The sequence below is a fragment of the Mercenaria mercenaria genome, chromosome 8, assembly GCF_021730395.1.
Source record: "Mercenaria mercenaria strain notata chromosome 8, MADL_Memer_1, whole genome shotgun sequence".
Classification (NCBI taxonomy): domain Eukaryota; kingdom Metazoa; phylum Mollusca; class Bivalvia; order Venerida; family Veneridae; genus Mercenaria; species Mercenaria mercenaria.
In genome coordinates, this window is record NC_069368.1 from 23,619,357 (window position 1) to 23,632,934 (window position 13,578).

The 13,578-nt window shown below is 34.0% G+C and overlaps 1 protein-coding gene across 1 annotated transcript in view; it reads right to left on the reverse strand.

Moving 5' to 3' along the window:
- Positions 1-12,660, reverse strand: part of LOC123565822 (photoreceptor-specific nuclear receptor-like) — a 30,160-nt gene extending 17,500 nt beyond the window's left edge. The window contains exon 1 of the mRNA XM_053549540.1: positions 12,375-12,660. Within this exon, the coding sequence (XP_053405515.1) occupies positions 12,375-12,495 (121 nt within the window). The 5' untranslated portion in view covers positions 12,496-12,660. The remainder of the gene's footprint in view (positions 1-12,374) is intronic.
- Positions 12,661-13,578: the final 918 nt, after the last annotated feature.

Consider the following 13,578-nt stretch of genomic DNA (forward strand, 5'->3'; position numbering starts at 1 on the left):
CGAAACGCCAAAAGTTGTCTTCAAAAAAAGGTTAGTTGACAAGAACCTTTTACATATGCAGAACAAATCAGCTAAATCGTTATTTGTTGTTTTGCCAATATCAGAAAAATTATCTCGACATTTAGCATGTGCTTAGTTGATAACTTTACAAAATTTCAAGAAGGTCAAACAATACTGACAAATAATATCATTCATTTTCCGACTCCAACCCGTTTTTGAAAAGTCACAAAAAAGCATTAAACTTTCTAGAATTTTCGAACTTATAATGAGGAAAGACAATTCCTGTCAAAGTCAGTCGAGCCGTTTTCGTACCGTATCGGATATTTGTATGATTTTTGAAACCATTTTCTAGTAAGAAAAAAAAAAAACACGAAAAAGAAACAAAATCTACACATTCTTATAAAATAAATTTCATCGGTGTTTTGAATCACAACATTTCTATGCCATATCAGTTATATTAAAAGAAATGAAATTATACTTTTGCGTGATCTGACATTTTAGAAATTTAATCAATGAATAGCAAATTGCTTGTTAGTTGTTTTGTTTCAGTGTCGCGAGTTTTTAATCATACCGTATGTCCATATGGAAACAACAACAACAACAAAAAGCTGGCATCTGGTAGAATACGCTTTCAAAACGTACAGCACAATTTATGTTTTATGACAGCACGATGTTAAAAGTAAAAATTTTATCAAAGTGTATAAAAATACAGACATGTTTCTTACATCTTTTGCAAGCATAGCCTGATCTAGCTGTTATACATATATTACGGAATACACCTGTATGTTATGAAATATTTATGCTCAAGTTAGATTGCAAGAATGTCTTTAAGAAAAAAAGAAGTTAAACTACAACAATGTTAAAGGACTACGAACTTTTTTAAAAAATTAATATAAATACTGTTTAGAAGTTAGACTGCAGGAGTTTTTTAATAAAGCATGTTTAGAAGTTAGACTGCAGGAGTGTTATATAAAATACGTGTAAAAGTTAAACTGCAAGTGAGTGTTTTATAAAAAAAAATATGTGCAAGAGTTTTTTAAATAAAAGTTACAGAATTACATTGTTTTCATCTGTATATTTACAAAGAGTATAACATTAACAATAGAAGGTACTTACTAAATTTAGAATAAAAACTGACACTGTACCCCTTTTAATGGAGAAAAAAAACGCAAATAATTACGCCTTAACTTTCTAACTCTTACAGGTTATGTTGGACGATACCAGTTGGATACAAAAAATGTTTAAAATGCCCAACCGTATTTTACATTTCGAGAGATATGCAAATAATCAATTTTTTTTATTTTCCTTTTATTTTTAACCGCGCCATTTTATTGACTGAGAAAGCGATACTTTACCAGTCTGACCATTTATCATAGCGCATCTTTAATTGCCGTTTTCAATTTCTTGACAAAGCAATGCCATTCGATTAACCATTCAATCAAGATGGCGGTATTTTTTCAATTTCCCACCATTAATCGTCTGCTTCCAGGTTCAGAACCACCTGCTGTTTACAAAACAATACGTTATGATGCTTAATTACATTTCTTACAGGAATATTGTTTTTACGACCTACGCTGGTAATTTTTTCTTGCGGAGAAACGTTTGTGAGGTTCTGCGGGTAAACTTCTTCCGTCTGTTTATTCATTTAAAAAGATAGAATCGGTCATAACTTTTTGTGGCAGGGGCCAGTTTCGCATTGTGGCCCCGGGTGTAGGCCTACGTGTTTTGAATAAAACAGGTAGATGTATTTTAAAGGCATATACATTCAACTGGTTATTTATGATGTTTATAGAATTAGTGATTCATGCGGACGAGTAACTGTTGTGTAAAATAGATAATGCTTGAATCGATTGTCCTTGCTTCGTGTACACAGTCGGGTCTAAAATCTTACCCCAGACGAAATGGAAACGGTCATCCGTCCATCTAGATTCAGCTCATATTTGCGGAAACAGTAAACGGTTATGAGGAACTTTTCTACCACCATTATTTTCGTTTGGTCACATGCTTTAAAATATACATATGTTTTAGGTCAGTTTGCAGATAAAACGGTACAGGTCGCACAAGATGTGCATTTTGGGTCATTTTTGCCTCAAAATTTATGTTGCGTCGGCAATGCGAGTATGTCTTTACTGTATACCTACATTTCTAAGTGTTAATGGGATGTCATTGGTAAAAAAGTAAGTATGAATATTAAAACTCTCTCATTTTATTTCAAATTCTGTGATATTTAAAAGCCATTAGATCTTGGTAAATCAAAAGTTCATTTTTATCTATTTCTTTGATTTGATTTCAATTTCTATAATTAATATCTATTTCTTTGATTTGATTTCAATGATTCTACTTTGATTGAGACAAAACGTGTAGCTATCGTGACAGAGATACAACCACCTTTTTTCTTTTTTTTTTTTAAAGGAGATGAATTAGTAAAGTGACTTATTGCTATAGGGTTAATTCGTATATAAGATGAACTTTTTTATCATTGAAATTTCCTTGCTTAGCTTTAGAACACTGTGGAAGAAAAAAAAAACACGAAAATAATCATTATAGTTTAAAACTAGAATTAATAAACACCTTCATATTAATAGGTTTCTAACGATCAATTCAAGACGGGCCGTATAAAATCTATGATCGTAACTTCTTCGCAAAAATACATTTAATGACATATTACATTTAATAGCTATGATTTAATTTCCAACCACGCCATCAAGATCATATTAATACTGTTTCAAAGATTCCTATTCATTTCCGTCACATTAATTATTCACAAGGTGAAAATGAGCATAAACTAGCCATTTTCACGGTATGTGATTGTAACGGTGCATGCTTATCTAGCAATTTCATCTCTTCTTTTTTTTGTACTGGAGCAAGTGATGTTCTTCTCACAGACATTTGAAGTTTTTTCAGAGAATGTCATGTCGAAAGATATTTATTTCTTTGGACCAAAATTGAATATTGTGTTTAATTATTTTAAGAAAGTAAACATTGCGCCCGGGACGGACTTGCTCATATTTGAATGTGAAAATAAATTAACAACTTTGGTACATCACGGTTCTATTTTAACACAGCGAGCCAAGATTACAAGTTATTCCCATCGTGACATTCGATAACAGAAAACTACAGTAGGAACAAACATTTTGTTCTTCGTTAAATATAAAAGCAAGAGAAAGTTCACATATACATATTTGGAGGGTTGAGGTTCAGTTGAAAAATATACAAATGTTAGCTATTTTTATTCTTCTGGTTGGAAAATCTAGATGGCAAACTGTGTTTGGCCTGTCCGTATGTAAGTCCGTAAGTCATACTTTCTTGTGTACTTAACTTCTCCTTCATTTTCCACCAAATTCTAATGAATCTTTGTATATATATGTATGGCAATCGCAGCTTTTCGTGCACTGCTCCAAAGCTTTGGAACTCCCTTCCCGTCAAGATCAGGGAAGCTGACACGCTAGCTGCTTTCAAAAGCCTGCTAAAAACCCACTTCTTTGAACAATATTTTGTTAACTGACCGATACATTGATGCTTTTTTTCTTCTTCTTCATAAAACAGCGTAGAACAGTATTTTATCCTAGGCCCACTTAAATACTTTTAAATATGTATGTATGTTTATCTTGTTTAATCTATACGTTTTACATTTATGATTTTTGTAAATGTGGGATGCATTATTTTTGTATGCGTATTTGTTTGTATTTTTGCAATTTTTCTGTGAAACATTTTTGAACGTGTGCATGTGCATGAAAAGAGTGCTATATGAATGTGGTATAATAATAATAATAATGATAATAATAATAATCAACATGAATGCACACATGATTTTACCAGTCTCAATTTTTTGGCCATTTTTAGACTTGAAATATTTCAACTACATCAATACATTATGCACTCACCTCCTACAATTTCAATCTATTTCAAATGAAACGTTGTGTATCATCAAAATGAAGTGGACATGACAATTACATATTGTTGAGAATTTAATGACAAAGTACTAATAATCACGTTTGTTTTTTTGTTTTTAAATATTTGAAGACATGCATGTATACGAACTTATTTAAGCCATGGTATTAGATGGGTGTTTTCTTCCGCCATGCCCATTGTGGGTAAAGATCACATATGACATTCTCTTAAATAAAACTTTCGTTTGTCACTTTTCTTATTATCTTAGAAAGTTTTGATGTTTTTTCATCGAACATGGTTAAACAAGAAAAGGAAAAGTATCTAGTGTAATTCTCCTGCTGAAAAAAAAATGTCAAGATATACTTGTCTGGTAATTATACTAATTATAGAGTCAGATTTGAAGTAACGTTTCTTTTTTACGGTTTTGTATATTCATTAAATGGCAATTAACTATTTGCAACTTCTCAGAAATGTCATCATCCCGAGGAAGTATATGAATGGGAGTGTATTTCTGCGCGAGTATATGTGTCAGCTGCAAGTTTGATGTATATCTGCGCATGATAAATGTCCTCTTCTTTGCAGCTGGAAGGACACTTCCGCTGGAAGGGATTCTTCTTGTAACCAAGGAAGTACAATATCTACACAAGTAAACTTACGCTGGAAAAATTATGCCCAAAGTTGCAACCACGGGAATGTAATATTTACACAAAGTACCCCTGCGCTGAAAAATTCTGTCCAAAAGTGCAACCACGACAATAAAATAATTACGCAAGTATAGCCCCTCCCCAAAGTTGCAACCACGGGAGTAATATATCTAAGCAAAGTACCCATGCGTTGAAAAGTTCCGTCCAAAATTGCAACCACGACGGTAAAATAATTACGCAAGTACCCCTGCGTTGAAAATGCAACCAAGACAACAATATCTACGCAAGGTACCCCTACGTTGAAAAGTTCTCTCCAAAGTTTCAAACACCGGAGTACAATATCTACGCAAGTGCACACACGTTGGAAAAGTTTTGTCCGAATTTGCAACAATGAGAGTACAATATCTACTACAGTACAAGCACGCTCGAATTTGCAGCTTTCGGAGTACAAAAGTAAGGTGGCAGCAGAGTGCAGATTTGCGAATTCCACATTGACGTGTGGGTACCAGTGTTGAAATATCCATAGAAATCTCGTTTTTGCTTATTTTTCTTTGAAACTACTATGGACCATTGCAGATACTATAGACTACATAAAGACGACTCTCCAGTCCTATGCACCTGTCGCTTTCCATGCCAGATGTAGTGAAAATTGGCCAAATCACCCAAATTTTATAGACCAAAATTAGCCTAACCGGGCCTCACTTTGAACTCTGCCTTTCATCCATTTTATATTTTTAAATCCAATTTCGTAGCATATATGTATAGTGCGAACACAGATGCATACCCAGGTGGTGTGGAATGTGTCTCCCAACCACCACTTTATTTCCCTAATTTTCACTTGAAAAAAAAGTGGATGGATGACAGCCGAGCGTCTGGCCGACTTTTTGTTCTGGTGTTTATGTTTTAGCCTCAACCGGAATTTTAAAACACCCGCCATGTAGAATAATTAACCGTTCCTCATTCCCCAGATATATTAAAGAATTAATAATGATAAATAACCAGTAAGATAGATATGCCTTTATATCTACCCTGTCCTGTTTATACAGAAAATCGACCGGGGCCAAACTACGAAACCGCTTCCCTGCCACCTAAAGCCGGTACACAAGCAGTACAAGAATATAGAGTAAGGCCATGGATGATTGAACTTTAATCACAACTGAACTGAGTTTTCGAATCATTACCGTATTCATATCGGAAAGACGACGTATTTTTTTCAGGGCGACGTTTGGCAAGACGGCATTCGGTGGAGCGACATTTGGCGGGGTTACGTCTGTTATGGCGATGTTTTACGTAATGACCTTCGGGGAGGCGAACGTTTAGCGGGACGACGTTTGGAGGGGCGACGTTCCGCGGTGCGACGTAAAGTGCGTACTAAAGCATTAGCAATTTTATTAAAATTGGATAACGAGGCGACGTACTGCGGAACGATATAACTACCGCTCCGACAGAACGGAATAACAAATGGCACAAATGATCCACCATATAAATACCCTTTCATCTCAACAGTATAAATGTGTTTGCTATATCAAAGTACAATTTACTTCAGCTTGAAATATCAGAACGTTCCAGAGAATATTTTCGCTAATAACTGAATATTCTAGGGTCATTCAAGGAAGAAATTAGACCTTTTGACGTCAACGACAGTAACACAATTTCAGCTGACTACGTAATTCAAGTGGTAGCGGAAGACAGCCTCGTTATGATTCAAGTACCATCACTGCATCGGATCAGGTGGATTTGTCGCTAATTTCTACTTAAAATCACATCAACATGATGCGACAAACCAATGTCACGTGACATCATTACGTTCTGATGTTTTGTTACACATTCTTAGAATTGCACCACGTGACACTTCAGAACGCCGATATTTGGAAAATGACATTATGGGAACGACTAAAGAAGACATCTTTTATCGTTCTCGTCTCTAACTGATGACTCTTTAATAAAGTTATCGGATATCATTATGGTTCACAATGGTGAAAATGGTGTTTATTCTTATTAGGCAGTGGTGTCTGCTTAACAAGATTTCCATCCCGCCAATAAAAGACATATTTGATTTTCACAGCGTAAATTAAATAATCTTGAATTCATCTTTCACGCTAGCGCTTCTCTCGACGATAATGGGCGAATGAGCGTTGAACCGAAATAACAGAAAATGCTGAAATGTCAGGACGCTGGGATTGGAATGGGAAGCTAAGATGAATTATTGTCAAATTGTCAATGATTCAGCTAAGAAGGACATATAAGTACGATATTTGGTTGAGAATGTGAAAACTTACAGTTTGTATTTCGTATGTTTAAGGTTATTAGTTGTCTACAGAAATCGAAGAACTAAAATGAATCGGGGTTCTTCAATTTCCTTTTTTTTTTTTTGAGCGGAGAGAAAAAAGTGACATTAATTTGTGTATGCATGTATATGTAAAGATTAATCATTAGACATGTTAAATTTTCTTAACGGACCAAAATTAAGCGAAACTTTGTGTTCAGAAATGGCATTGAAAAATAATGTATTACATAATGTAAAAGCCGCCGACTGCAATCGAAATGAGCCGACATCTTCACCCAGCCGTTGTATCTAATTAAATAGAACAAACGTTCAATTGTTTCAATTGTTCCACGTTATAGTGTAGTCCAACACTAATGTTCCAGTGCTTTTAACAGGTTTTTTTCTTTTTCTTTCTTTCTTTTTTGTTGCTACGAAATGATAAAATACCCATCCGTCAGATGTACACTTAACTCATAAAAACGAAAACGTTATAAATTGAAATAATTGTTATCTTACAAATAGGAAAACTGACCAGATGTTATGTGTTAAGGATTTGTTTCCACTTCATTTAAATACAGATATGACCACTTAAGGGTCTACTTGAACCCCACTTTTCATTTTAAGGGACCCACTCACATTGAAATTAAACATCTGTACCCATATGGTCGCTATGACCTACCAACATACACAGCAAAAAGAGCGAAGTGACAAAACTGCACTTGAACAGTCTATTAAAATATTCATTGAAACACATTTAAAATGTAAACAGTTCTTTTTAGTCCCTTTAATTCGCTACTATTGATGAGATAACACTCGCTCCATCAGGGAAATTCTGCATTTAACAGTTTAATCTCAAACCCTTGAATCTTTAAAGATATATCAACATTTGATTCTATCGCATCCATCAGTATTAAGAAGTTTAAACAGACCTTTGGCACGGGTGAGGTAATTAAATTTTCAATTTCTTGACGGTTCGGGAATTGCTGATGGGAATTTTAATTGATTGCATTTTAGCAGCAGAATTAATTCTACCGCGGTTGTGGGTATCATCCAGAGACCAAAACTGTTTATCTATATTTGTCATCGGAAAACAGTCCCGTGTTCGGTCCAAATCCCAGCCGGACCAATTACATTTTAATATATTCAACTAAACCGCATTTTCGAGCATGAAGACTTTTCTAAAACAAAAAAAAAGTAAATGAGATTTAGTTGGACATATTTTATTTGTTAGAAATGATTCTGCGTTATCTACTGCATATATCTGGTATCTGAGATGTGCAGAATATGGTACCACTAGGCGATATTCCAACTTAAAAGATTCGCCCGTAATAATGTTTGACTGCGTAAGACTGCAAAAAACGTGTTGACACTAACCAGATTCCGTAAAAGAATGCGCTATTTTTAAATATAGCTGAAACATTTTTTTCTCTCACAAAACCTCTGTTGGATAATCATACTCACTGAAACTATTTAAGATAACTATTTTTGCTCTTTGGCCTCCGCAACAGAGTTGAAGTTCGCTGACCTCGAATCGATTGCCCCTCTCATCTGAAGGCTCAAGTCCTGCGCGAGTGTTACAGGCGCTTACATAATATTTTATTTTTCTTCGGGCTCAAACAATGGGACTGGCTAATAATAAAAAAATATGTAAAAGAAGATAAGTCCATTGAAATTACAGGCTATTAAGCACCCTTTACAATAAAACAGTTATTGATATCAAATGGTTTAGATATTAATATGACGAGATAGAATTCTTTTTAATGATAAAAAAATCTAGCAACATTTTTAATTTTTTGTTTGATTGTCCACACTAACATATTTGTAAAACATTGCTTTGATGTTGCGTCGACCCCGTCCCCCTTCTCATACACGCACAAAAACACCTATAAGCGGATGGAATCTTTGAAAACGCTCATGCAGACAATCAATTACATATGTAAATAACTTTTCTAAAGCATTAGCAATGTATTAAAATTTGATCAACATAACAGAAAATGGGCTGTAATTTATATCATATTCATTGAATATCAACCTAAAATATTGTTCTGGTTCTCTTAACACAGACACCTCGGGATCCGTCCGCTCCTTTCACACGCCCCTGCTAAATGTTAGCCAATATGTTTTAGCCCTTTAAAACAACCTCACAGGTCTAGATCAAGATATAAGTTTTGTTCCAATTTCAACATGATTTTTCTATAATTCTCATTTACTATAACCTTTTTATTGTCTGAACTCGATCAGTCTACTGGTAGGATCTCGGTTGCTGGGTGATTTGAATTCCATCTTTGAATGAAAATCCTCCAATTCAAGGCAGCCATCAGGCTAAAGATTCTATTCAGACACGCGTCAGCGTCTTCAATAGTGCCTGGACTGATACCTTATATGCCTCCGTCATTAACAATCTGTTGGGGTTTTTTTTCATATCACTTAAAATGTGTTGATTTGACTTCAAACCTCAATCTTCGCTAAAAAAAAGTATGCACATTCCATTCTTACGACAGATTAACGGATCTGTCAGTTATAAATATACGGCTATATAGAATTCTGTGTCTAAGAATAGAACGTGCCATACGTAAATGAGCCGCGCCATGAAAAAACCAACATAGTGCATTTGCGACCAGCATGGATCCAGACCAGCCTGCGCATCCGCGCAGACTGGTCAGGACCCCATGCTGTTCGCTAACGGTTTCTCTAATAGCAGCATTCGCTGAGTTATCTTCCCAAATGATTTTACAGGTGTCGCTACGAGCGAATAGGTCCTATCATGCGGTGTACTCTCGGCTTTTATCATAGTGTTAAACTCTTTCCTTAAAAAAGTAATTAAAGTATTTAAAAAAAATAATTCAAATCATGAAATTTATCAATATCATCTATTAGGATAGCTGTTTCTAATGCTTTTAGCATCAAATTTACGGCTTTGTAAAATTTTCGTCATTTCAAAATGTTGGCTAGTAACATATAACTAAAATTTTTGTTGTAGCATTAATTTAAGCGAGTCACATTTCCGTTTAGTTTATAAGCAAAAAGGGGCTAGCTAATGTAGCTAGTTGAAAATGTTGCTAAATTTTAACCCTCAGTGGAAGCTTTGTTTCAAATAGACACATGGTTACAACTGGATACATTAAGCTTGCATAATATTTCCTATCCACTGGCTGCATACTGATTGTTATCATAAAAATGTGCATGTCATGTGTCCTGTTAACACTAGGGGGTTCAAGAATATGTCATTGAAGCAGACTTAACACTTCTGCTCACACTTAGGTGTTAAATACCGGTCAGTCTGATGTTAATGTAATGTGTATAATAAGTTTTCTTAATACTTTTAACAATTTGAAATAATGTCTAATAGGTTTCTTAATTATTTTTATTTTCAAAGCTTTACAAATCTGTGGTCTGTGTTTTTAAAATCGTAAGGGCGTTTTTATTAAATGTAAAGATCTTTATTTTCATTTATGTGGGCAAGTTGCTTTGAATTTTAATTGACTGAAAATTAAAGAGGGAGCACCATAGAATTATGTCAACTTGTCAATAGGGATCATTTATGCCTCTTGGATGATATTTTCATGAAATATATGAGAAACAGCTATAATAATTAATTGGGCTGATGGAAAATTGAAGGGACATCTTATCACAAGGGCATACATTCTGACATTTTACAGTAATTATTATTATAATTTCTATATTATTCAAGACCTCATTGCATTAAGCTGTGTATACAGATCTTCCCGATTAAGTTGTAACTTTAGGAATATATACTCTCTATATTGATTCTTATTTTAAGAATATAGTCTGAATACTTGCACAATGATGAAAGGATTTTCCAAGGAGGGCATTTCAGTATTGAAAATCACAATTAAAAAAAAAACAACAACATAAGAATCATACAGTCCATAAAAAAACTGACACACAGAAAATGTTTAGAACAGTCCTTACAGCTGGTCTCATAGTTTTCAAGGCATAGAATAAAGCTCTTTCCTCAATTGCTCAAGGGATAAACAGCTGAATTTTGATGACATTATCGGATACTTTCCAAATCTACTAATATAGTTTGAAGTGACAGCGACTGAATAATGATGTAAATAATGTAAACAAACATTTCTAGGACCTATTCGCATGTAGCGCCATCTATACACGCACCTGTTTAATCAGGGGAATTAACTGACCGATATCGCCCATTACAATAGGCTTTGAAAGCGAACAACATTGATCCTGACCAGATGCAAATGCACTATGTTGGTTTTGTCATGGCGTGGATCAAATATTTGGCGCTCTAAGATCAGAACTTGTCTTGAGCTTCTAAAACCTCCTTCGGACAAAATGTAGGGTTTCAGATGTACATCTTAATAAGGATTCCATAAAAGAGATCAGAAGCAATGAAATATAAACAATCTTTTTAGTTGATTGTATATGGGTATCATTAATTGTCCTACTTAACTGCGTAACCGGCGCAGTAAATTTTACACTATGTCGCAGAATTTTTGGTATCTCTATCAATAAATATTGATAAGAGAAAGTTTTTGAATAATTTTGTTACAATTACATAATGAACTAACAAAGCAAAATGATTTCTAACTTTTAACAGAAATTTAAATTTTTGGCGGCAACACGTTCTCTATTAATTCAAAGCATGGCATGCTAAGACAAGTCGTATACGGTGGGAGGTGGTTATGGGAAAATTACAATCAGATCGACGTCTCAAACTGAACAAATCCTTCAACACAAATTTTAGTTTAACTTCTCAAATTTATAAAAACTTATCATATAGTCAAAAAATGCGAAATGTTTGTCCATGATTAAAGGGAATCCCATTTCCGACACTATTTGGAATTATTTTATGTGCATTATATTCAACAGTTATTATTAATTTGTAGCATATTTAACGTAAAACTGTTATTTTTTATTATATGCATACGAATTTTCGGTCTTAAATACTACAGGTATTTTAATAACGAATACAAAACCCTGTATTAATTTAAACTCCAATCAGATACGGAAAAGTATTCAATCAGAAATGACGTAATGTTGACGCCTCAATGTACCATGCGTCAAAAAGTGTACCGTTTCAAACAAGTTTTCAGTCTTGTTTGTCAAGTTATCGCTGATATAATGCTAGAAATATGTATATGTATGCAATACATTGGTTATTAAAACAGTACCTTTATCTGCAATAGTGGATTCGGCTCTCGCGGATTTTGCCAGGCCGGACAGCGCTCGACACAAGCACCTCGTTGGCTCCAGATCTGGCAAAATATACTCGAGCAGAACATTGTAGATCAAGGTAGGCCTACTGTTTTAATAACCCTGTTAGAACATATAAACTACTAGTAATGGTATACTACATTTTGCAAATTGAATTAAGTTTCTTTCACAATTGTTACGAATTGTAACGAAATGCACAGTAAATTATTGAGAAAATATTTTTAATTTGAAAATAAGAAAAGCAAAGTATATCAAATTTACTTTTAAATATGAAATGTGCCTTTTTCTTGTTCAATAAATTGGTGAAATACCTAAAAATGTAGTAAATAAACACAGTTTCTTTTTGTGACAGAAAATAATATATATGCACTTACCAGTATTCATTTCGTCTCGTGCAGTGTCGTCTGCACCACGATGTCCCGTGCACTGCGCGCGCTCTTCCAACCGTTGGGCATGTTCTTGAAAACTTAACTCTGGCTGAAGACTTGATTCCATTTCAGATATGACTGTTATATTCTTATTTCATGTGATATTATGTCCTTTTACCGAAATTCAAAAATAAAACTGTTTGCAATAGTCGAAACTGTTATATTTTATTTCATTTAAAAAAAGATCAGCAGGGCTTAATAAGAAGCGAAACTTGTCGCAAATAATTAGACAAACTTCAACAGAATCTTCTTAGATCTAAAGATCTTGAAAGTTGCAAATAAATAAGATTATATCCCGCCTATTTGTGGTTTCTGTTTGACGTTTGTTGACAAATCAAGAGACAAGACCCGCCTCTTTATCGGCAGACGATTTCTCACAGCAGACGACATCGTTGCCTTATTGAAACATTGATCCGGACTTGTCGTTGTGATGTATTGTTTGCCGATTCTGATACTGCCTGGCTCTCTGTATATTGGACATTCTGGGAAAAGCAAAGAATCGTCCTCGTCTTGCAAACATTTCCAAGTGACACTTTTTGTCTATCGTTAGTAGGGTGAATACAGAAATATAAGATCTGCAAGTTTACCTGGAGTAAATAATGTCACTCATGTATAAATCAAGATCTGGAAATCATTTTAAAAGCGGTTAATCAGACTTCGGTCATGCAAGGGATTTGTTTAAAACTTTACCAACCGATCACTAATACAAATTTGAGTTGATTGACTGTTTCATACATGTGAGATTTTCACTAGGGGTATATTTTAAGATTTGTTTTTCCTACCCTGCTAATCAAACCACGATTAAATTGTTTTAACATAAGTATAGATTTGATATATATACATAACTTAGAGAATTATATGAATATAAGAACTATTATATTACATTCGTTAAAGAATTATATATATAATTTACATAGATTAGCCGGAATTCACCAAAAAAATAGTTTTATAAATTTATTACTACTTTCCTTTGTCTAACAAAGACAGATTGAAAACAAAGGAATTCGAAACTTGCACACAATTTTAAAACTTGCCTTTTTGTTAAGGTTGTTAAAACATCTCTTTATCTGTCAAACGCAATTATAAAACTAGAAATCATATTGGAATCAACAATATTTTCACAGTAAAGTAGATAATTATTTTTTTTTAT